The following is a 26,178-nucleotide window of genomic DNA, read 5'->3' on the forward strand; positions in this document are numbered from 1 at the left end:
TTTTTGTTTGTTTGTTTAACGTAATTCTTCCTTATAAAGCGTTATAATACTGATTTAATTAGTAAATCTGCTTATATGTATACAAACGACATTGCTGTACCTGTGTACAGTTACAGAGAGACGTAGAAAGGAAGAAAATTGAATACGTGAGTTGTGAAGGTACAGACCGCAGATAAATTACAGGACAATCTATTGTAATTTTGATATTCCCCATGCCAGTTTATACGAGCCTGTGTACAGCTGTACCTTAAATTTATTAGTTACAGATTTAGTTTACATTTTAACGATTAGCATAAACTGTAAGTTATTTCAGTAAACAAAGCCCCCCTGTCTGTATACTGTATAAAGCTGTACCTTAAATTTATAAGTTACAGATTTAGTTTACATTTTAACGATTAGCATATACTGTGTAAGTAAACAAAGCCCCCCCTCTCTCTCTCTCTCTCTCTCTCTCTCTCTCTCTCTCTCTCTCTCTCTCTCTCTCTCTCTCTAATTTTGATATATGAGCAACAATTGTCTTAGAAACGTGTCCATATGACAAAATTTATACTAATATAGGCTAACAGGAAGTAAGGCTATATCGTGAAATAAAATGAGGACTAGCTTGAAATATAGGCTACTCTAGCCTAACCCATTTCTACATACCTATCTCAAAAGGAAGAACAGAATATATACAAATTAACAGAGTATTAGGGGCTTAGACAGCTTATGGGAAAAGAAAATATGAAGACAGGTTATAATATTGTCAAAGGGGACGTATAACAAGTCATATTTATAAATGAAGCCAGAAAATATGAGAAAACAATAATAAACAAAGCTAAAAAGTACTCCATAGCAAATAGGAAGAACAGAATATATAAAAATTAACAGAGTATTAGGGCTTAGACAGCTTGTGAAAAGGGAAAATACCATGAATGATTATAATATTGTCAAAGGGGACGTGTAACAAATCAAATTTATAAATATGAGAAAACATTAATAAACAAAGCTAAAAAGTACCCCATATCAAATAGTATCACGGTCCATTTTACAATCTTTGAAGGGATGGGGGATATGAAAAGTCGAACGCAATAAAAATTCCGGGAAATTAATACAAATTATTGATTCAAGTGGAAAAATTTAATATTAACTTACGAGTTCTATCTTGTCTTTATTTCGCAACAGTCGAGGAAGAAGGCAGCGATGTGTTCAATCCGGGGTTGCCAGTTTAGCCTTTTTCAGGCCAAAAATCCTCAAATTTGGCCTTTTAAAAAAAAATTGGTTGGTCTTTAGTAATATGAAAAAAGGTAGTTCTTAAATACTATATATTTGGCATTTTTCTACTTATGGGTTGGTTTTTAAAGCTTCTGTTGATTAGAATTTGGCCTTTTCTCATTTAGGAAACCTGGCAACCCTGGTTCAATCTGAAGGTTGGGGGCGGAGCTTTCAGTTAATTCCGCTAATGCGTTATTTACATACTCTTTTAAGACAGCATCAATATTTAAAGTAACAAAACGATGTAGATTATTAACAATATTAAAATTAAAGTAAATTTAGCATTACAGTTAGAGTATTTATTAAATACCGTAAAACTTGTTGTATCCTGAGAAGGTAGAGATATGTTCATACGTAGGGCGTAGGCTGAGCTTTCATTTCAAAGCCTGCTGCGTTGTTTTTACAATATTTTTTAGGCATCGATAATACGGAAAGTTGAAAATAATGCAAATTTTGGGCATTTGATAATTCAATTGGCAAGATTTAACATTAAATTAAGATGAATATTTATTGAACACCGTAGAAAGCGTTGTACCCCGACAAGGCAGCGATCAGTTCACCCAAAGGGGTTTTTACGATGATTCAAGACATCTACAATACGGTAAGTCAAAAACAATTCAATTTTGAGAAAGTTAATATCGCAATTTGCAAGATTTAACATTAAATTACGATTTGCACCCCCGACAAGGCAGCGATAAGTTCCCCTAAAAGGGCGGAGCTTTCTTTCAGTTCAGTCGGGGTGCCATTCGTACGATAATTATCGTACATGTACGATTATTTTGGGTCCGGTACGATGTACGATACATACCTTAAGTATATACATATGTGTTTAATTAAACAATTATACTAAAATATTTTGAAATAAGTCGATAATGTAACTCCCTAATTATTATTTTGAAACTGTGTACGATAATTTTGGTTGAAAAAACGACAATTATAAGGCTCATGTACGATAATCCAGTCGAAATAATCTGGCAAGTTTGGCAACCCTGCAGTTCAGTTTTGGCTGCGTTGTTGTCCACAAACCTGTCGGTTCGCGTCCCGCCATCGACGACGTCCTCCACCCAATTTTACTTTCCGTCCTGTAGAAGCATGTCGCAGACATGACCATCGTAAGTGAGCTGCTCTGACGAAGGTGGTGAGTAAGAGGTAAGGAGAGGGAGGAGAGAGCAGTCGAGTGAGGAACCGTATATATGTGAGAGTGATTTCTGATAGACACACACACAGCACACGACCGCCATTGGAGTATTGTTTTGTTTTTAGTGATTGTTTTGTTCGTGGATTGGATTTTTCTCTCTTCATATGGGTGCTTACGTCTTTGAGCCAGCTAAGGGTGAGGAATTTAATGTCTTTTTGGAGTGTGTGTTCGCATTATAAGAAAGATATTGTAGGAAAACTAGCCATGTTTTGATAGTCGATGACCGAAGTAGGAAGTGGTTGCGTTTACTACGACAAGTTCTGTCATTTGTAAACAGTGACGTAACTGTTGCGTCTCGTAATTTTTATATATATATTTATAATAATAAAAATATTATTAATATCACAATACATATTACGATTGATTAAGATAATCTTTGTTTTTAATATTTGATAAAACGTAACCAGCGATCGTAATTTTTTTAGTTAGATGAGGAAATTTGTTAGTTTATTTGAAAGTTTTTAAGTTTTATTACTTTATAGAAATGTGAAGGTTGTATTAGGTCGTCTTTTATATTTTATGGCATTTTGTAATATATTAATTGATTAACAAGAAGTTTAGGGCTATATTATTAGAGCGTACACTATATATGGTGCAATATATTGTTTTGACAGACGACTCGCCGCTTTTACCAAGTGACCGATGGGTCGGTAAGTCACTTCGAAATTCTAGGAAATTAAATATATGCTATTGTTTACTGTTTAATAAGAATTGATGGTATTGCTGCATTATTGGATAATAATAGTTCTCTATAATTGAAAAATATTGGTTTGCCACTTGGCAAAATCGTTCAAACTATGTGAGGAACATTGCTATTTTCACACGCAAAATTATTGGTAATAGTTTACTACACCACGCTCTCCATTTACTCCAAGATAATGCAATCCTGCAGTTTTCATCTTCTTGCTCAGTAATTAGGTGGTTATTTAAATTCTGGGAAAGCAATAATTAGCAAGATATGTTGAGGAAGGGGGAAGGGGTTATAAAAAGAAAATAACTCGGTTTCCTCACTAAACGACTCGGAACTGACATGTCAACACAGGCAACCAATCAGAATTCGTGATGCCAGCGTACATAAACAGAAGTTTGTGATGCCAGCGTACGTTTGATATACTGTAGCCTATATTCAAAATATGCTTAGTTAAAAATGGATTAATTACTCAAAAGTGTCCATATTATACACAATTTACAAATAGTGACACTTTTGAGTAATCACTCAATTTTTGACTAAGTATATTTTGAATATACAGTATATCAAATGTACGCTGCCATCACGAACTTCTGTTTATGTACGCTGGCATCACGAATCCTGTTTCGTTGACTTTGTTGACATGTCAGTTCCAAGTCGTTTGGTGAGGAAACAGAGCTATTTTTTTTTATAACCCCTTCCCCCTTCCTCAACATATCGTGCTAATTATTGCTTTCCCAGAAGTTAAATAACCACCTACTTACTGTGCAAGAAGATGAAAACTGAAGGATTGCATTATTTTGGAGTAAATGGAGAGCGTGGTGTTGTAAACTATTACCAAAATGTTGCTTACCTAAGCAGTTTTACCTGCCAGTAGTGGGTGGGGCAAAGCCTCTCCCCCTGAAAAGGACTAGGCATCATGTTAGGTCCTTTTCTTGTTTTTATTTCCCCCGGTGGAATTTATTTTACATGTATCGGCTTATATTTCGGGTTTTTGTATATCGTCAAAATTATGAATTTATGACAGCTCTCGTCTTTATCAATTTCTGACGTTTTGAGTAAACCTCTATTTTCAAATACACTTCACATTGTTAAATTTGGTGTAAAAGGAGTTTTGCAGTTTTAATTGAATACCTAGTGCAGCGTATAAACTTTATTTGCAAATACCGTAGTTGTTTGTGAGACAGAAAAATGCTAAATGAAAGGGAACATCCAAACATGAACTGATTTCTTATAGAGCTACAATGTGTAGATTTTACCTGGCATGTGAAGATAGCAGGAAGCATTTCTACAAATTTTTTTATATAAAGAAATACTGTAACGTAGTAATACCAAAGTTGTTAAATGGTTTCAACAGACCTGATTTAGTCGATTTTAAGCATATTGAACACCGTAATGTAGGTTAAACCTTTATCGCAGTACAGTACTTTATTGTTAACTTATAACTTGGAGGTCACAAGGGTCCTTAAATTGTTTGAACATCTGTTTAATTAATTTATTTAATATTTGAGGACGAGCGAAAAAGTCGATACTGACATTTGCTGAACTGGCGTAGAGCGAGTTCTTACATAATTCGGAAAGTTATTTCTTGTAAGAATGAGTATTTAAGACCCAGCAGGAAAGTAATTTAATTGATTTATATAATTTACCAATCCTACCCGCTTTGAGCTTATAGTGGTTGCTTGTGTGGACCACCCATTAATGTCCGTGAGTCGTCTGTTATTTAGCTTGAAGAAACTTTCTTATATTGAAAATTTTTCTTAGAATTTTTATCGCTGCTAGTTTGGAAACTGTCAATTTGAGTCGTGTTGTAAGGAAAGTGTATACTTGTCACTGGCCTTTAGGGTAGAAAGCGCCATCTTTTTTTTTTTATATATACTAGTGAGGGGATCGTTCAATCGAGTCACTAGTGGTGAGGAGAATGTTGAATTGAGTCAATGCTAGTGAGGAAAATATTGAATCCATTCGATACTAGTGAGGAGAATGTTGAATCGAGTTAATGCTAGTGAGGAAAATATTGAATCGAGTCAATACTAGTGAGCAGAATGTTTAATCGAGTCAATACTAATGAGGAGAATGTAGAATCGAGTCGATACTAGTGAGGAGAACGTTGAATCGAGTTGATACCGGTGAGGAAAATATTGAATCGAGTCAATGCCAGTGAGGAGAACGTTGAATCGAGTCGCTACAAGTGAGGAGAGTGGTGAATCGAGTCGCTCCCAATGAGGAAAATGTTTTGGAATTGCGCTTTTGTTGAGGAAAATATAAATTTAGAGTTAGGAATGCGATATTTTTAATGCTAGCTGTAAGGGGTACTGTCACTTATGTGATTATTCAAGTGTTTATTAATATTTCATAACTTTTCCAGACTGTGAATTAATTTGGCGTCATTTTATGATATTGTCTGATTTCAGGTTTGAATTTTCAATTTTAATATTTAAGGTAAGCCATATATAGTTCATTTTGCCACTTTTCAGTGTTATCGTTGCTTACTTTCATTAGTAACTATTGCTGACGGCTGTTCAAGTTGCCGTGCCTCAACATTACAATTTTCAGAGGCTGATCCATCAAGCTAGACAGCGATGTTCCTTGTCCCTCCTCTTTTTATTATTTTAATCTTTGACCTTTTTAGGTTCCAGCAGGATAAGCATTTTATGTGTTACATCTGTTAATTGTCAGGGTTTGAAAATCTTTATACGTGCGATGAACATTTCGATTTGTGCAATATTTTGCGATGTTGACATGCTCTCTATGTACTGATAGTTAATTGTCTATTTAATATTAGTAGTTGGTTTCATTAATACCGGTACACTTTGCTGTAAGCTAAGGAGACGGCTAACAGCCATATGTTGGAGCCGGTAACGCTGTGTTTAGCGAAAGAGAAACTGTTGACAACGCGTCCTGTAAAGCAAAGGTGCTGTTAAGCCAATTTAATTAAAGATAACCATTCGTAAAATTAATAAAAAATCTTCTGATCACGTATTTACAAGCTCGGCCACTTTGTTTTACAGGCCACGTCGCCAACGATTTCTCTTTTGCTAAACGCAGCATTAGTTGCTCCAACATACAGCTGTCAGATATCTTCTTAATTTACTGTGAATTATATCAGAATTAATGAAGCCAACTGTAGCGCCACTTCATCTAATGTTAGGTCAAGGTTTAGATAAATTTATGTTATTTATTTCAAAGATAAAAATGTCCATAGTTTTGTAGATTGTAATCTGAAAGTTGGTCATTTTTGTTAGCAATGTTAGGGAGAGGTTTCACATTACATTCTTCAGTAGGTACTGTTTGCAGTATGCTTATAGATTATCTATTAGCCTACAGTATTATCAGAAATCAGCGTAGGGGTAACATTAACATATTCCACATTTGGTAATAGGTATACTGTAGTTGTTAGTCGTGTCTGATATATGGCAGGTTCTGGAAAGTATGGATGTATGACGCAGGCAAGCCTGATGTGGGGTGATTGAAATTAACTCAGATTGGTTTATGATACATTTCTGTTATTGATATGAATGTTGTGGTATTACAAGTTTGCTGTGTCCCATTTAGAATTGTGTGGACTGTGTGTTTAAAGTGTTGCAGTCCTTGGCTGGGGAAAAAGGGGCTGAATAGGTTGGTAATTATTTTGTTGTTACATGCAAACTCTTTAGTTGGGATAATGTTTTCCTGATATTTGTTACTGTGCTTTATTTGAATATATTCTACTGCAAATTTATACAGAGTTTACGGATTATTAATGATAGAAGCTGCGTAGATAATCCACTTTCCTTCATGCCTTTGCAAACCAACAGGTATAGCTTTATATTATTACAGTATTATTGCCTCCCAGGTTTAGTCATTCAGGGTTTAAGAATAGGAACATATTATTGCATTTACTTTTATGTATGGCCTTGACCCATTCTGTATTGCCATTGATTGGCTTATTTGCAGTAGAATTAAAATGTCATTTCAAAGACCAACAACTGATATCAGGGAAAACCTTTTCCTTTATGAAGACTTTATGTGTAGTAATGAATTTATGGTTAAAATCCTTAGGGTATCAGTATGGGTTATCTTAAACCTACACTGATTAATAATTTTTAATGGAAAGCTTTTCATGTTTGGTAGACTGGTAAGCTTTTTCATTTTGTGGCCTGCTAAATACAGGCAGATATACAATCAGTTAATGATTAATGCCAGAGTGCAGTAATGTTTTGGTTTTTTGGCAATACAACCATTGAGAAATGAAGGTCGCACTGCTTAAATAATATCGTTCTTATGTACTTTACTGGTTTCATGAGTATTGGACTCGTATTGTGCTCTATCATACTCTGAACTGTGTCAAAGGTTTGTTAACCACTGATTATTTAATCTTGCTACAGTTTCTATGGTTACATTTACGGAGAGAGTGGAACTGAGATGCAATGCAAAATTAAATGTCAGAGTTCCTAAAGAGTCAAAATGCTTATGATTGTAAAGTAAATTGGTGGTTGCTGCAGCTGATATTTTAACATGGTATAAGTACCTCGACCAATATAGTATTTGGAGGATGAACTCCAAATCTTGAGAAACAGAATCCAAAAACAAGCATAAAACTAGAATGAACTAAAGGGACTGAGAATGAATCCAAGTGTCGGCAAAAAGAGTTCCGAAGGAATTTGTGATTGGTACAAGATGAAGAGTCCTGGTTTGCATTTACTGTCATCATCTTCTGATTCATTATGGTTTTGGGCACCATCAGTAGTAGCAATGTTGGTACCACTTTTCCTGGCTTTTCATTCTTTCACAATCTAATAGACAATAGATTTACTTTATACACTCCATCTCTTCATAACTTTTTTATACCCAGTCTTCCTCTTGAACTCCATACAGTTTGTGGTACCGAAAGGATCAGTTGTGAAGATTTAGCTAAATGTAAATTCAGGGCTCCATTTCTTGTACTGCACAACAGCAGTTGATTATTGTCGCTGATCACTTGGAAGATGTCTGGTTGAAATAATGGATGGGAACGTGGTACTGGTACATTATGATGTATGTACAAACCTGTTTCCATTGGATCAAGGAATGAGAAAGAGATCTCCTTTTAGTTCGTCTATGTTATCAATGCTTGTTTATTTCATTGGATTTTAAAGTGAAGAGCCTGAATGGTTGGAGGATTTCTTAACCATGTTAAACACTGGGCTGTTGTATCAAATACCATCTGTTGGAGGAGGAGGAGGAAGAGGGAAGAGAGAGTGAGAGAAAGTTGAGTAGAACAGCTGTCAGCTTCCACCAGATATGCTTTTGTTGTAGACCTGTCAGTATCGATATTGTTACGCAGTGCGACGCAGTCAGTCTAGCGACGTCGTGTTCACCTATGAAATGTCCTTATGTTGAACCCTATTGCCAGTTGAGATTAATAAACAAATAGACATATTACAGTGAGTGCACATTTTATGTCTGTGTTGTAACATAACACAATGATACAGTAGTAACAATGTTTTCAAATGAGTAATGCAGGCTTTGGATATTTTATGTTGACACTTATCTGACATTTAAGATGAACATTGAATTCTTTTATGGTTGTATTGCCTTTAAACCTATATTATTATTGTTGTGAGTTGAATTATGGTGATATGATGCTCTTGTAAGGTAGTATTATCCAGTGCAATTTCATCTAATTCTGTCAATCTCTTTATAAGGAGAGTGAATTTACCGTGTCAACTTTATGATGGTTTCATGAAGAACCGTGTGAATTTATAGTTACTTCTTCAGTACCGTAGTTATGAGCTCGTCTAATTCTATGCACTTTTATCTTTCAAGTCTCAATAACTGGGGTAGTTCTATATGCTTTATCTTTTAAGTCTCCCGTCTTTGCTCTTACACAGAAATTGTTACACTGGTTTTTGTTTGTGAGTGTATTCCTTGAGTAGTGTTTCATCTTCCAACTTGTCTCTTATATCTTTACGATGCAATTACTCACTGTATTGATAAGTTTACTTCTGCTTGAAGTTCCTTTCCATGTCAATCAGGTGAATTAAACATTTTCTCTTCATATAATACTGTATAAATTTCTCTGGTCTATACTCGTTTGCTTACTATACCCATTGCATCACGTGTTATATATCTCAAAACATACGCTTGTTTTTTTTTAAATTTATAAAATTTACCAGCCTGGGCATTTCGCGAGTGTATCCTATTAAATATGAGATCTTTTAATACGTTGAAGAGCCCAGAAGTTGCATTTCTTACCTATTGGCGAGTAATTTCTATTGTAATAATTGCATTCAATGTGAAATGGTCTGAAGAAGCTCACTTATATATTTTCGAGTAATTTTCAGTCTAATAATTGGTCTCTGTTTTTGCAGAAATATAATTTGAAAATTTACTTATGTATTGGCAATTAATTTCTAGTCTAATAATTGCACTCAATTTATGCGAAAATAAAGCACGAAAAAAATACTAAAATCACTTTAATATCAAATCCAAAATGTAAATTAGTTCAACACGTTGAAGGATTACTGTTTTCTTCTGTTCATTTGTGAAAGGTGTTATTTGTGGTTTCACACTGTCAATTTTCATTAATTCGCTGAACGTCTTTTCCACGTATGAATGTATTGTTCAAGTTTTCGGTCTCTGAATTTACCAAGAAAATTAATGTTTTATGCAATAACAAAAAGAATCCTGTTTGGCGGAATGGTTACTGTCTGGCTTGTCTCAAAGTACCAGTCACAAAATAATATAGGGAAGAACAGATATAATTTTGTTCGCGTTTTAAAACAACGGGGCCAGATGGTGTTATTGTAGTATATGTGGGTGTGTTTGTTTTGTAGAAACTTAATTACATTCAGTGATGCAAAATTGAAACTATGAAAGCTTATTAAATTTATTTTTATAATGGATTCACAGTACAAACTTTTGTGGATATTGAAATCAATGGATTCTTGTGTTAAAAAAGATAAAAGTATACTAAGTACAGCGCAATTTGTACAAGTTAGATATTCTTGTACTTAGAGATGGTTCAGTGGAGTAAAAATAACTTGGTAAATGTTTATCATCTTCAGTAAATTGTACCCTTCGTCATTATTTTATGTCTTCGGTAAACCTACCAGAGGTTGGATTTTATTTTTTTGCATCATTCGAAACACAGTCTTGATTTTATTAATAACAAACTGAACAATTGTTTTCAACTTCACTAACTTTTTTTTCTGTCTCTGGCCACCTATTGGTCTGACCTGTCGCATGGAAGTTTTTTTTTTATGTTTGAAAAAAATAACTTCTTTTTTTCTAGATTTTTGCATGTTTTATTGCTTACAATTAATTTCTAGTGCTAGCTCCTCTTATATGCCTTCCTTCCTTTCCAGCATCTCTTAATGTTACTCTTGAACACTGGATAATTAGTCCTCACTTGAGCATCATAACCCAGTAACATCAGTTTTGCTAAATACAAAGCTGATCAGGTCCCAGTGACCTCTGTACATTTTTAAGAGTAGCCGTGTGGAGAAAGGCTAACTTACTGCACCCAAACTTGGCTGTGACTTGAGAAAATATTTCAGCGTGGAGACGAGAGGAGAAGGCTGGCATAATGCCTCCTGAGTTGAATGAGGTGACACGTCCACTAGCCGTGCCCTCACCCCAGAGCTGTGAAGGAGCCGTCTCTGCAGGCCTCCCCCCGCCCAGACTGAGAGATGTCGGTGGTGGGGGGGTTCGTCCTACCGACTGTCAGTCGGTGGCGGCGGGGTCTGGAGAGAATGGCAATGCTGTGGTGGCAGCATCCACAAGTTTGCCCAAATTCCTCATAGCTCCAGACCTGAGAGAAGTTTTTGCTGAAGTGGGAGCCACCGATAAAGCTTACACCTTCAAAGAGGTAAAAAAAGCCTTTTTGTTTCAGATTTGTAGTGTGATTAGTGTCTTGTGTAGTATTGTTTTGAAGTCTCGTGATCCAGGGTAGGAGGGTTTTTGAGGTAGAGCTGGATTTGTTCTAAGAGTTTTGTGTATATGTTGTACGTGAATGACTAAATGGAAAATCTACCTAGCGTGGTTGTGCAACCTTGTTTGACAGTTCCTCATTGGTAGCTGTTTGCTGTAAAAAAAATTATGATTCTGACCTTGTTTGATATTCAAGGTTAGTGGTTGCTATAAATTATGATTTTATCATGAGAATGTGATGTAAGTGCAAGTTCAAAATGTTTAGCATTAGATTAAAAGCTTTGAATAAAGTTCACATTCAACAAGTGGTCCAAATGTACAGCATGGTTTATAAAGTTGCTTTAAAGACTGCCTGAAGACCTGTTAGACAAGGAGTAACAACTACCGCTTCCCTTCAGATACTACTGAGAATCTAAGAGCTACGTTTTCCTGGGGATTAACAAGTGAACATATGCTACAAACAGATTGCGTTGAGTCTTAGTTACTTTATTGAATTAGTTATTAGAATGATTTTCCTGTCTTTTACCTCTCCTGGATCTACAAGCAGGGTATAGGGTTTGCACTAGAGTATATAGCAATTTGTTTTCCTTTATTGGGAAATGTCTTAGAAAGAGTACTGTAGAAATGTATTTAATGGTTATAGAGTATTGTAGTATGTCATTCACTTCTTTCTAGAAATTGGTCTTACTTGAGGTCTCCCATCTTTGCACAGTACATGTAAAGTATGGGTACAGATTAGAAAACTTGCATGGTTCTTAACAGATGAATATTTTTGTTTCAGGCAGTAGAAATGTTCTTGCCATGTGGATATATCTTGGTTTACCATTTTTTTTTACAGGCTCTTAGCCCATTATGGAGCTATTTCTTGCTGTGCGCCCTGCGTAGTTTAATATGGTACCTAAGGTACTTTTGCATTGTCTCATTCACTAAAGGTAGTTTGCATTGCGTCCAAGAATATTTTTCCTACATATTCTTCTGTTGTTGAGAGTTGATGTGGGTAAGATTAAGGTTATGAGATGTACGAGAAGGGAAGGTGGTGCAAGGTTGAATGTCATGTTGAATGGAGAGTTACTTGAGGAGGTGGGTCAGTTTAAGTACTTGGGGTCTGTTGTTGCAGCAAATGGTGGAGTGGAAGCAGATGTACATCAGAGAGTGAATGAAGGATGCAAAGTGTTGGGGGCAGTTAAGGAAGTAGTAAAAAATAGAGGGTTGGGCATGAATGTAAAGAGAGTTCTATATGAGAAAGTGATTGTACCAATTGTGATGTATGGATCGGAGTCGGGGGGAATGAAAGTGATGGAGAGACAGAAATTGAATGTGTTTGAGATGAAGTGTCTAAGGAGTATTGCTGGTGTATCTCGAGTAGATAGGGTTAGGAACGAAGTGGTGAGAGTGAGAACGGGTGTAAGAAATGAGTTAGCAGCTAGAGTGGATATGAATGTGTTGAGGTGGTTTGGGCATGTTGAGAGAATGGAAAATGGATGTCTGCTAAAGAAGGTTATGAATGCAAGATTTGATGGGAGAAGTACAAGAGGAGGGCCAAGGTTTGGGTGGATGGATGGAGTAAAGAAAGCTCTGGGTGATATGAGGATAGATGTGAGAGAGGCAAGAGAGCGTGCTAGAAATAGGAATGAATGGCAAGCGATTGTGATGCAGTTCCACTAGGCCCTGCTGCTTCCTCCGGTGCCTTAGATGACCGCGCAGTTAGCCGCAGTAGGGGATTCAGCGTTATGAGGCTTCATCTGTGGTGGATAATGTGGGAGGGCAGGCTGTGGCACCCTAGTAGTACCAGCCGAACTCGGTTGAGTCCCTTGTCAGGCTGGGTGGAATGTAGAGAGGAGAGGTCCCCCTTTTTGTTTCATTTGTTTGATGTCGGCTACCTCCCAAAATGGGGGGGGGAGGCCCTTGGTATATTAATGATGTTATTAACCACCTCTCACTTATTTGTCTCAACCTCTCATAACCGTATCTCCTACATTTCATGTCAAGATGATTGCAGGAAGCTTTTATTGAACCAGTTATATGGCACCTATTTTATAATGAGATGAAGACACAAGAATGTGATTTGAATCTTATGAATTTCATGTGAGGAAAATGTATTGAGGCACAGTTTGTTTTGCAGGAATTGTTTTTTTAATAACTGGCGTAAGTATTAGATATCGAGTAAGGGTAGATGTAAATCCAGACAGTGGTGCTATGTGGTAACATTATGGGCAGATTTAGTTAAGACTTCATGAAGTACAATCGTGAAGTGAGTAGGGAAGCAGTTAGCTCCGAATTGTTTCTTTTTTGCTTGTTCATATTACAGTATTCTGTTAATGGTGATCAATGTTTGACTATGCTAAAACTTCATTATAGAAAATACCCTATGTTTACTGTATGTTCATTCATATTTCTTTTGCTTTCCAGAACTTTATCCATACCTAAGGTGTTTAATATTTTGAAGAGTTAATATGCAAATGAGAGTAAAGTTTTAAAACTGGGTAACAGTGCCCTCAACCTTCTGCTACTTATCCAATAAGGAGCTTGAGTTGAGAGTAAAGTTTTAAGGGTGTTATTAATCATGCTGAGAGGGACTTTAAAACTGTGCTAATGTATTGATAGCTTCTATTTTTTTTAAAAGGTAGAAAGGTACATTGAAAGCATATCATTGATTGTTCATATCGGCCATCCTAGTGCTGTGAAGGTTGATTTGTATTTTTGGTAATGAGGAGAGGAAATTCCATTTATATTTCTTAGAAGATTGACATATGATTGGTTCACTTGTTGGCATGCGTAACGTAACATTCGAGGAATTGGGATTTGCGTGCCGGTAAATATTTTGTACAATGTTGGGATGATCGGAAGGGTTAAAATAAATTGTTGCGCTGCTATGTTGATTTATTGGAAAGCATAAAAATAAAATGTTATTTTTAAGGTCTGATGTAGGTATAAATTTTTTTTTTTCCAAGGTTCATATGAAAATATTGAGGAACCTTTGGTGGTTTAAAAATCTTGAAAGGAACGCTCGTTTATTAGGGGTTACTGTTAACTTTCTGTGAAGTTTTAGCTGCGATGTTATTTTATTATCAGAGTCCCACACAGCAACATGGGTGTTGAAGTTGTGGACACCTTATAACTTAGCTATTGATTATAAAGTTAACAGGTTTGGAATGAGGAAGATGTCATCCGTCTTCAAGTGAAACATAGCGAGTGTGTAAGTTGGTTGGTGAGAGTAGCCTTTGATTAGTGTTTAAACTGAAGCGTAGGGGAATACTTTTTGTATTGATACGTTGATACACAGGTCGTAGAGCAGGGGAGACAATATTTCTTTAGTAATCATTTCCCATGGGATTCCCTGTTCTTGCTTTTCACAGGAAAGTTGTAGGAGACCACACGTCACCTCCCGAAACATAAGGTTTTCCTTTGTCAAAACTATTTTTTCTATACTTATACAGCTGTTCCTCAAGATTCGCAAATTTGATTATTCACTGGGAGGGCTGGGAACTTATAAATTACCGTTGCTACATGTTTTATGCCAATTATATTATTTCTGGGACTTTTAAGATACCTGTATTTGGGCAGTTTTAACCTTATCTACGGCTGAAGTGTAAATCATGTACATAGAGATACATAAAGGGTTTTATTCAATTTGATTTCTAGATATTGTACATAAAGTTTTCTTTAGTAAAACAATGTCTCCAAGTTTAAAAAAAAAAAAAAAGGGGAAAGGCTTATTCACAGATATTTATCAACGCGATTGTTTAGGGACGGCTGTATTCTAAAATGTCGCAATTACAAAGACCGTGAGAGCAGTCATTAGTTGAACCTCGGCAAGCGCATTTCTGTTAAAAAATAGTGTTTTTCTTTAATATCTCCCATGCTAATTATGTGATCATAATGTTTCTTTGACATGTATTCAAATTTGCTTTGCCTACTTACCCGATTCACTTGGCTTAAGCTTTATTAGTACAAGAGTAAACCTCTTAATTAACGAGATTTGAGAATGCATAATAGTATAAAAAATTAGGGGAGGTCTATAGATTGCGTTGTTAAAGTATCATTCTGGTCAAGTAATTGGTATGGTCTGTCACGGCCCTCCCCTTTGATGAAGGGATTATCTAAATGGAAGACAGCCTGTGAATAGTGGTTTTCACACGCCCCTTTTGTATACACGACACCCACAAAGTGATCGCGTGAGGGTAGTAACCTCTGCATTCCATGCTTTTATCTTTCTCTAGTATATTTGGAAGATTTATATTAGAAAAGTGTAAAGAAGGACTCTTTTCACCGGGCGTCACAGGTCTCTTCCCAGAAATAGATTTTTCCTTCTTCAAAATCCCTTTTTTTGCAAGAAATGCATCACTAAATTATCATTATGCATAATACCTTTATGTTGCTGATTGTTAAGTTAGCCGAGTGAGGTGTTGGGTATTGTATTGGCAGATTTAATGGTTTCATTATTGGTGTGTAATTGATAATTCTGTTTCAAGATGCTTCAAACTAAAGAGGGTTAGTTTTCTTTATATCTAAAGTACAGTACAGGCATTATTGTTGGCTAGGGAAATTGAAACGCTTGCATATAAAGTCTAGAGGAAAGTAAAGGTTGTCAAACCAGTACGAGAACAGTGGTATATTGCAGTGCTAGAGCATAGGAAGAGAAACAAGGACTTGAAAACCTCAAAACATTTTAATGAATTCCATTGTAGATCATTTGTAATTTTGTTTGAACTTCTAAATCTCCTAAGCAGTCAACTTTTGCCTTGAGTTTGATGTAGATTAACCCTTTTACCCCCAAAGGACGTACTGGTACGTTTCACAAAACTCATCCCTTTACCCCCATGGACGTGCCGGTACGTCCTTGAAAAAAAAAAAGCTATAAAAATTTTTTTTTTCATATTTTTGATAATTTTTTGAGAAAATTCAGGCATTTTCCAAGAGAATGAGACCAACCTGACCCCTCTCTGACAAAAATTAAGGCTGTAAGAGCAATTTAAAAGAAATATACTACAAAATGTGCTGGAGAAAAAATAACCCCTTGGGGGTTAAGGATTGGAAATTTCCAAAGAGCCTAGGGGTAAAAGGGTTAAGTTGCAATAAAAGAAAATTTAAAAGATCGACACTAACATTAAGGAAAACAGACATATCCTTGGTTAGGTTGGGAACTTTGCGATTGTTTTTTAGTAAGAAATATTGTTGCATGTCTTAACTTATTAAGTAGTCTTAAAATATAACACCAATTCACCATTTTTATTATGTGATAGTTTCATTCAAAAACAGTTAGAAAGTTTAAATAGTTTACTGTGAGAAAAAGAAACAGTGAAAGTTTTCAAGTCTTGCCAGAGACATAAAGAAGAAATTGGTCCCTAGCCCAGTCAATTTTCTTTGTCTTTGTTCTCCCTGCACGTACATTTTCTTTGAACAACCGTTAGAATTTAGTACTCAAAGATTAAGTTTTAGTATGAGGAGTTGATATATAAATGAAATAGTTAAAAGTTTGTACTCATTTGGTTATTGGTTAAAGTTTAACTTTATTGGTAAAGTTTAGTTTGGCTTTTGATAGATGACTAAAAAAAACTACATTAATGTAAATGAGCGATAAAATAATAACATAACGATTGAGCATTGATTTATCATGTACAGTTAGGATATTTATATTAACACTTAAATAGAGCTTATAGATATTTATATCAGTGTACATTTCTAATTTTTAGACGTGTTAAAATGATGCGCTGCAGTGAATACATAAGCTTTTGGTACTACGCAAGAGTCTTACCTTATACTGTATAATTTACGGTTTCACACGAACCACATACACAATAGGCTTATTACATTACGGTTTACCATAGCTCAGGCTTTCACGTTAATTTCACGAAAGTTGGATCGTTGAAGGTTTTCTGCATTCCCTCTTAACTTTGCAGTGTTTATCCTTAATACTTTGCTTAACCCTTTTACCCCCAATGCTATTTGGAACTTTCCAACCCTTAACCCCCAGGCGTTTTTCTTTTTCAAGCACATTTTGTAGTATATTTGTTTAAAAATTGCTCTAACAGCCTTAATTTTTGTCATAGAGAGGTCAGGTTGGTCATTATTTTGGAAAATGCCTGAAGTTTCTCATAAAGTTATCAAAAATATGCAAAAAGATGTAAATAGCAGTTTTTTGCAAGGACGTACTGGTACGTCCATGGGGGTAAAGGGATGAGTTTTGTGAAACGTACCAGTACGTCCATTGGGGGTAAAAGGGTTAAGAGAGGTCATGGGGCGCCTCGGCGATATATTTTTCATTTGGGGAAGCCCACTTGAATGTTGTTATATATATTGGCGAAAGGTTTTCTATTTCAGATCAGAAGGTACTTGGGTATACTGTTCTTATCATTGGCGCACACTGCTTTGTTTTGTTCTTTGATACTGTATTTTGAAATAACTTAATGAAGGTTACTTTTGGTCACAAAAACGTACATAAACATTTTAATGGCTGCAAGAACGTTCCTGAAACATTTTAATGAATAGTTTACTGTCTTGATATGGTTAAAGTAGGGAATATTGGCTTTATTGATAACAGGTTTGTATTTTGGTTCACAAGAATCTTGGTCCATTGGTTTAGGAGCAGCAGCAAGCAAATGTAATGTTTAACTATAGTCTTTACAGGCATTTTATCAGCCATTACTAGAATATTATTGTTGGTATAATCCCAATAACCCTTTTAATGATTACTAGTAGTTTACCTTGTTTTATTTCAGAGAAATGTATAGCAGAGACAATGTGAGCTTGAGTCATAGAGCTCTTAATTGTCTGGATAACTTCATAGAACATGTTTAAAGAATGAAACATTTGAATTTATATTTGTTGATACTGTTGGTGTATGAAGTTTTATTAGTTTATATTTTCTGTAACTAATTATTAAGAGAACATTTTATTCAACCTGTCATTTGCTTTATAGAAGAAAGAGGGCATAAGAGATGCATCCTGACTTTCACTTTGAATAAATGTCCCCACACCTTTATTTAGGGTCATTTTACGAGCTTTATGTGAATAGCGGTGGGGGATAGTCGCAAGTCAAACGAAAGACGGCTCGGTTATGTATAACCAAATGTTATGAATAGGAATAAGATTCTGAACATTGTTATCTATAAGGGTTTTTGTTTCAGAATTAATAGTTGATTAACCTTGTAGTTAATTTCTTTTTTTTAAATTCAAGTAAGTATGTCATGTTAAATAAGCTGTAGGTTAAACTCATTTTCGGGCTTCGTGTTCCGTGAAGGTAGCCTTCTCTTACTATTGTCTTCAATATTAACTTTTGCTTGAATATTTTAACAATTTTTTAATATGTAGCTGTCAATGAAGTTTAGTTTTAGATATAGTATTGCAAATAAAAGCTGTGAACACATTATTGGAAGATATGATGATTGAATTAAATCTGTAGATACGCATTGAATGCTACTTTAGATTGACGTAACATTACTATACTGTATCTCATTAGAAAGCATATATTTACTGTGCCTTGTAAAATACTTTCTTTTAAGCAGATTTCAATATAAGAATTTAATTTTTGTATATCATTATTGTAAAGTAATTTATAGTATTTTTCTAATAGCAAGTTTAAAAAGAAAAAGTCAATACTTATAACTGTTATATCATGCAGTTACTTTATATTCAAATCCTTGTTAGCGGAAAGTGCGAGTTAAGCGTTGGGTTTCAGCAATAGCAGCAGTTTATATAAGGTTGTCGTTCTTACTAATGTTCTCAATTGTTTTTTACATGATTTTTTGTGTATATAGATGGTGAAATTATGATTTACTTAATCTGTTATCAACTACTGTACATGCCAACAGGCTTTTTTTATGATTTTTCTAATTTTAACAATTGAATTTCTCGTGTAAATTTTATACTTAGAGGTTACACTGTGGGATTAACAATTAATTGATTCCCAGTGAAAATTTTATACAGCTGTTATGCTGTGGGATTAACAATTTTAACAACTTAATTCCTAGTGTTAAGTATTGTAGAGTGGTTAACAGTTGGAATTCCAGTGTAGATTTTATACTGAATTATTACAGTGGGAATAACAATTTTAACAACTGAACTCCCAATGTGAATTTTATGCAGTGGTTACTCTGCGATTTGCAATTGTTAGCACAGTACTGTTGGGTACTACAATTTAGGTACTCGACTTTATTTTAGTGTGCGAATTAATGGTCGATATTTCAAGTCCCAGGTTACAACTCCATATTTTAATCTAATTTTGGGTTAATTACGTTATAACACTATTATGAAAAGGAAGGGGGTGTGACTGTACTTGAATGGTTGGTGAGATAGTTTAATGTGTGTTTTGTGTTGTCAATGGTACCAGTAGATTGGGTTTGTGCCTGTATTGTACCACTATACAAGGGTAAGGGAGATGTGCATGAGTGTTGTAATTCAAGAGGTATTAGTTTGTTGAGTGTTGTTGGAAAAGTGTATGGTAGAGTACTGATTAATAGGATTAAGGATAAAACAGAAAATGCAATCTTGGAAGTACAGGGTGGTTTTAGAAGAGGTAGGGGTTGTATGAATCAGATTTTTACAGTTAGGCAGATACGCGAGAAATATTTAGCAAAAGGTAAGGAGGTGTATGTTGCGTTTATGGATCTGGAGAAAGCATATGATAGAGTTGATAGGGAAGCAATGTGGAATGTGATGAGGTTATATGGAGTTGGTGGAAGGTTGTTGCAAGCAGTGAAAAGTTTCTACAAAGGTAGTAAAGCATGTGTTAGAATAGGAAATGAAGTGAGCGATTGGTTTCCGGTGAGAGTGGGGCTGAGACAGGGATGTGTGATGTCGCCGTGGTTGTTTAACTTGTATGTTGATGGAGTGGTGAGAGAGGTGGATGCTCGAGTGCTTGGACGAGGATTAAAACTGGTAGGCGAGAATGACCATGAATGGGAGGTAAATCATTTGTTGTTTGCAGTTGATACTGTACTGGTTGCAGACGCGGAAGAGAAGCTAGGCCAATTAGTGACAGAATTTGGAAGGGTGAGTGAGAGAAGGAAGTTGAGAGTTAATGTGGGTAAGAGTAAGGTCATGAGATGTAGGAGAAGGGAAGGTGGTGCGAGGTTGAATGTCATGTTGAATGGAGAGTTACTTGAGGTGGATCAGTTTAAGTACTTGGGGTCGAATGTTGCAGCAAATGGTGGAGTGGAAGCAGATGTTCATCAGAGAGTGAATGAAGGATACAAAGTTTTGGGGGCAGTTAAGGGAGTAGTAAAAAATAGAGGGTTGGGCATGAATGTAAAGAGAGTTCTGTATGAGAAAGTGATTGTACCAACTGTGATGTATGGATCGGAGTTGTGGGGAATGAAAGTGACGGAGAGACAGAAATTGAATGTGTTTGAGATGAAGTGTCTAAGGAGTATGGCTGGTGTATCTCGAGTAGATAGGGTTAGGAATGAAGTGGTGAGGGTGAGAACGGGTGTAAGAAATGAGTTAGCAGCTAGAGTGGATGTGAATGTGTTGAGGGGGTTTGGCCATGTTGAGAGAATGGAAAATGGCTGTCTACTAAAGAAGGTAATGAATGTAAGAGGAAGGCCAAGTTTTGGGTGGATGGATGGAGTGAAGGAAGCTCTGGGTGATAGGAGGATAGATGTGAGAGAGGCAAGAGAGCGTGATAGAAATAGGAATGAATGGCGAGCGATTGTGACGCAGTTCCGGTAGGCCCTGCTGCTTCCTCCGGTGCCTTAGATGACCACGGAGGTAGCAGCAGTAGGGGATTCAGCATTATGAAGCTTCATCTGTGGTGGGTATTGTGGGAGGGTGGGCTGTGGCACCCTAGCAGTACCAGCCGAACTTGGTTGAGTCCCTTGTCAGGCTGGTAGGAACATAGAGAGGAGACGTCCCCTTTTTGGTTTCATTTGTTGATGTCGGCTACCCCCCAAAAGTGCCTTGGTGTATGTATGTATTAAAAAAAAAATTCTCTTACTTGTTTCTGCAGATATAGGGTTTCTTGAAGGCACATTTGTATAGCAAGAGATATTTATTTGATAGCGAAGGTATTCTGTAAACGTTATATCACTAATATTAAAAAGAATTCTTTGCTTGTTTCTGCAGATATTGGGTTTCTTGAAGGCACATTTGTATAGCAAGAGATATTTATTTGATAGCGAAGGTATTCTGTAAACGTTATATCACTAATATTAAAAAGAATTCTTTGCTTGTTTCTGCAGATATTGGGTTTCTAGAAGGCACATTTGTATAGCAAGAGATATTTATTTGATAGCGAAGGTATTCTGTAAACGTTATATCACTAATATTAAAAGGAATTCTTTGCTTGTTTCTGCAGATATTGGGTTTCTTGAAGGCATATTTGTATAGCAAGAGATATTTTTTTTTATAGCGAAGGTATTCTGTAAACGTTATAACACTAATATTAAAAAAAATTCTCTTGCTTGTTTCTGCAGATAGTGGGTTTCTTGAAGGCATATTTGTATAGCAAGAGATATTTTTTTGATAGCGAAGGTATTCTGTAAACGTTATAACACTAATATTAAAAAAAATTCTCTTGCTTGTTTCTGCAGATACTGGGTTTCTTGAAGGCATATTTGTATAGCAAGAGACATTATATTTGATAGCGAAGGTGTTCTGTAAACGTTATATCACTAATATTAAAAAGAATTCTTTGCTTGTTTCTGCAGATATTGGGTTTCTTGAAGGTACATTTGTATAGCAAGAGATATTATATTTGATAGCGAAGATATTTTGTAAACGTTATAACACTAATATTGAAAAACATCTTTGCTTGTTTCTGCAGATATTGGGTTTCTTGAAGGCATATTTGTATAGCAAGAGATATTATATTTGATAGCGAAGATATTCTGTAAACGTTATAACACTAATATTGAAAAACATCTTTGCTTGTTTCTGCAGATATTGGGTTTCTTGAAGGCATATTTGTATAGCAAGAGATATTTATTTGATAGCGAAGGTATTCTGTTTACGTTATATCACTAATATTAAAAAGAATTCTTTGCTTGTTTCTGCAGATTTTGGGTTTCTTGAAGGCATATTTGTATAGCAAGAGACATTTATTTGATAGCGAAGATATTCTGTATGTAAATTGCAAGGATGACAATCTCGGTGATGCCTTCCAATGTGACCGGTTTCATTACACGGAAGTAAGGTAAGGTTTGGCAAGTGAAATTTTGACTCTTGGATGGGAGAATTTTTTTTTTAACTCTTTTACCCCCAGGCTCTTTGGAAATTTTCAACCCTTAACCTCCAGGGGGTTATTTTTTTCCCAGCACATTTGGCAGTATATTTTTTTAAATTGCTCTAACAGCCTTATTTTTTGTCATAGAGAGGTCAGGTTGGTCTCATTCTCTTGGAAAATGCCTGAATTTTTTAAAAAAATTATCAAAAATATGAAAAAAAAAATTTTATAGCTTTTATTTGCAAGGACGTACTGGTACATCCATTGGGGTAAAGGGATGGGTTTTGTGAAACGTACCAGTACGTCCTTTGGGGGTAAAAGGGTTAATGATAATCTGAATAAAAATTAACTTTTTGGAATGGGAGAAAATAATAATTTAATGCTTTGGCTGCTGTTGCTGCATGTATTAAATATCTCCGGACAGCTCGGTTGCTAGTGAAGGGTAGTTTAGAGTTGGGAAAAGCCGTGAAGTAGAGTTAGGGGAGAAATATATTCGGACGCTCTGTCCTTTATAAAGTAGTCTTTTAACACTTTCATTATTAAAGAAAACCCTTTTTAATGCTATGTGCAATATTAACCCTTTTACCCCCAGGCTATTTGGAAATTTCCAACCCTTAACCCACAGCGAGTTATTTTTTTCCCCAGCACATTTTGCAGTATATATTTTTTAAATTGCTCTAACAGCCTTAAGTTTTGTCATAGAGAGGTCAGGTTGGTCTCATTCTCTTGGAAAATGCCTGAATTTATTCAAAAAATTATCAAAAATATGAAAAAAAAAAATTTTTATAGCATTTTTATGCAAGGACGTACCGGTACGTCCATGGGGATAAAGGGATGAGTTTTGTGAAACGTACCAGTACGTCCTTTGGGGGTAAAAGGGTTAACAGTTTGTTAAATCTGCGTTTTGCGCTTTCTCCAATTGCTCTCATGTTAGTCCTCTGTAATCTGCTACTTGAAGACTTTAATGCCGGGTGGGGCCTGTAGTTGATACAAGATTACTGAAATGTTACTCATGCTACAGCTGAAATAGTTTCATGTACTACAATCCCATTAATCATAAGATTCAATATTTTTATGAAATAAGGACCAGTTCCACCAACTAGTATTGTCGGAAAAAAAATATCCGTCACTGCCCATGTCTAGAGTTGTGTAACGCTGCGTTGCGCCCCATTCCATTGTGTTACTATATATCTTTCACAAATTCATGTTCTTATGAACTAGATCTACCTGTATTTTTTTTTTCAGACCTTTCTGTCTCCTCTTTAATTCTTATCCTCACAGTTTTGCTTTGCCTGTTAATAATTCGTACTGTATTTTGATAGTAGTTTTGTGGTAGAGGGGTTCAGCGTGATCTTGTGTCTCACTTCATAGTTACGAGTATTTTAGTTTTTTTTTCATAGTTTTTGTAGAAAATTCATTCCATTTACACTTGTGGTGTGGTAGGTGTTTTTCTTAAAGCAGCAAATATATATATATCTAGTTTCAATTAGTTTCCAGTTCCATAATTATTAATATTTGTCATAATCAGGACCAAATTTTAACCATTGACTATTTTCCATTCTGCTGTTTTGCTCTCGAATGTGGAGCATAAGTAGTTATCTGTAGTCTGCTTGGCGTGCAGCTGTTTGATGTCATTTCAGGACATATTCTGTGCCTTAATGGTTTTGGGTCAATACTGCTCGCGTAACAAACCTTTTGAATTTCCGTAATCTAAAAAACAGGACGTTGGAGATCCACATCGGTTTCTTCTTGATAGATCTCCCACTCTGAGTTCCTTAGGGTTTAGCAAAATGCCAGCTTTTAAGCCTCTTATGCAAGCCTTTTGTCTCTTAGTATTGGTAAGATAGAGGCAAAGAGAAGAATTAACATCAATGGGTTATGATCTGCCTTTGTCAAAGTCAGGGAATACTAACCTAAAAACTGCAGATAATGTTAGGACATGAGGTGTCGGTGGATATCTCTTTTTATTTCCGTTCAGTAGCCGTAGGATATCATCCTTTCAACTTCAATAGTGTACTGTTGAATGTTCAATAGTGATATAGTGTTCAATATGTGACATAAAGTTCCACCGATTCCTCTGCAGGAACCCAAATGTCCTTATATTCACAATCATTTCCAATTAGGACTGTCAGGACATCATGATCATCCATGATTCTTTTATAAACAATTGCAGGGTCCTCTTCCCTTGATTATTTCATTGTCTAGGTCAGGACCCACTCCCGAGTTGCTTGGCCAACTTGCAGTGTCCCCAGTGCAGGGCATTTTAGAAATTCATTAATCCAATCCAACTTGCAATGGAAGTATCCTCTTGGTCAGGTTAGGCAAGAGGTGCTATATTTTTGCCTCCTCTGAAACATTGGCTAAAAATTTTTATTTATGAATAATCAGAAACAATTACATCTTGCTGACCAACACCATGTTGAAATGGAGGATAGATTATTATTGTTATTATTATTATCACTTGCTAAGCTACAACCCTAGTTGGAAAAGCAGGATGCTACAAGCCCAAGGCTTCAACTGGGGAAACTAGCCTTGTGAGGAAAGGAAATAATGAAAAACTACAAAGAAGTTTAAGAACAATAATAATAATTAAAATAAATCTTTCATATATAAACTATAAAACCTTGAAAGTACCAAGTTGATAAAAACTCCAAAATAACAAGAGGAAGAGAAACAGGACAGAATAGTGTAGAAGGGAAGAAATTGTTACTACAACAATATTTCGGTGAAACACATGGGAAAACCTTTGGAAGGCATGGACTGGTGATCGCCAAACTGGGGTACGAGTCCCGCTCAAACTCTTTAGTTCCTTTGGTCGGTGCAACCTCATCATCCTTGTGAGCTAAGGATGGGGGTGTTTAGGGGATCCTACAGGTCTGTCTTCTGTTCATCAGCAACCATTGCCTGGCCCTCCTTGGTCCTAGCTTGGGTGGAGAGGCGGTTTGGACGCTGATCATATGTATATATGGTCAATCTCTAGGGCATTGTCGTGCTTGCCTCTGCCATTCATGAGCGGTCTTTAAAACCTTTAATGGTTTTCTCATAGGTGTGTAGTCAACTCAGATTTCTGATTGGTGCGTAGCCAAATTTTTGTTTAAAAAATTGTCCATTTATTACAAATATAACTGCAGTAATTGTAAAGTTATGAATGATAATAGGAAATAGTTTTGCCTTATAACTGTATTACAAAATTGACATGTAGCAATACAGTATTGCAAAGCTTTTTAAAAGTACATGGTTTTTTACTTTTCTGATATATAATTTAAAATTTATAGTTTAATATACAATAATGTTTCCTTGTCTCTTATTCTGTTCAGTAAGGTGTTGTTAGATTTGACTTGTTAATTTTCATTATCAGGAATTTTTTGTGTATAGATCTCAGTACAACTCATTAATTATAAGTTACCTTTATATGCTCATTAAAAGTCAAAACAAATCCTGCTGCTATATCTGGATGAATATTTTGTAGCTAAATCATTAAAAGTCAAAACAAATCCTGCTGCTATATCTGGATGAATATTTTGTCGCTAATTCTGTATCTTATTCCGCACCATCATAAGACTCGTACCAATGAATGTTATAACTTCTCTGGTCGTCTGTATCTCTGCACTTTTGGCCACAATCTACTCTTAATGGTATTAATGGTATGAGTTTTTAAAACTGTTGGTGTTAAGACTCTGAGAAACTTTAAAAGCTTTGCTATCCAGTGTTTTCTTTTTGTGATTCTATTATTTTTTCGAAGCAGTTTTACAGTGACTAGTGATATTGGTTGTGTGTCATTTTATTTATGGCTTTTGTATTTCTTGGCCTATTTGTTTTGTCTTGATATTTGTAATCACTCTAAGCGTGACCTTCCCAAGAGAGACGGGTGAGATAGGCAGGTCATTTTGATCAGTCCATAGTTGTTATACTTCAGCTACAAAGAGATGAGATTTGGTGATAAGGCTAGAGACTTGAGAGTTAAATCATACACCAGATCTATCC

The 26,178-nt window shown here is 35.6% G+C and overlaps 1 protein-coding gene across 6 annotated transcripts in view; it reads left to right on the plus strand.

Annotated features, from left to right (window-relative positions):
* Window positions 1–2,253: 2,253 nt before the first annotated feature.
* Window positions 2,254–26,178, plus strand: part of LOC137627774 (E3 ubiquitin-protein ligase Mdm2-like) — a 37,414-nt gene continuing 13,489 nt past the window's right edge. Inside the window, exons 1-4 of one of the 6 annotated variants that reach the window (XM_068359079.1) lie at window positions 2,254–2,403; window positions 10,661–10,971; window positions 21,912–21,969; window positions 22,086–22,164. In XM_068359079.1, the coding sequence (XP_068215180.1) occupies window positions 10,690–10,971; window positions 21,912–21,969; window positions 22,086–22,164 (419 nt within the window). In that variant the 5' untranslated portion in view covers window positions 2,254–2,403; window positions 10,661–10,689. Of the gene's footprint in view, window positions 2,404–2,427; window positions 2,588–10,660; window positions 10,972–21,911; window positions 21,970–22,027; window positions 22,165–26,178 lie in introns of those variants that run through there. The other 5 variants (XM_068359081.1, XM_068359080.1, XM_068359077.1 and 2 more) reach the window with 5 other exon arrangements.

Source organism: Palaemon carinicauda, chromosome 35 (assembly GCF_036898095.1).
Source record: "Palaemon carinicauda isolate YSFRI2023 chromosome 35, ASM3689809v2, whole genome shotgun sequence".
NCBI lineage: Eukaryota > Metazoa > Arthropoda > Malacostraca > Decapoda > Palaemonidae > Palaemon > Palaemon carinicauda.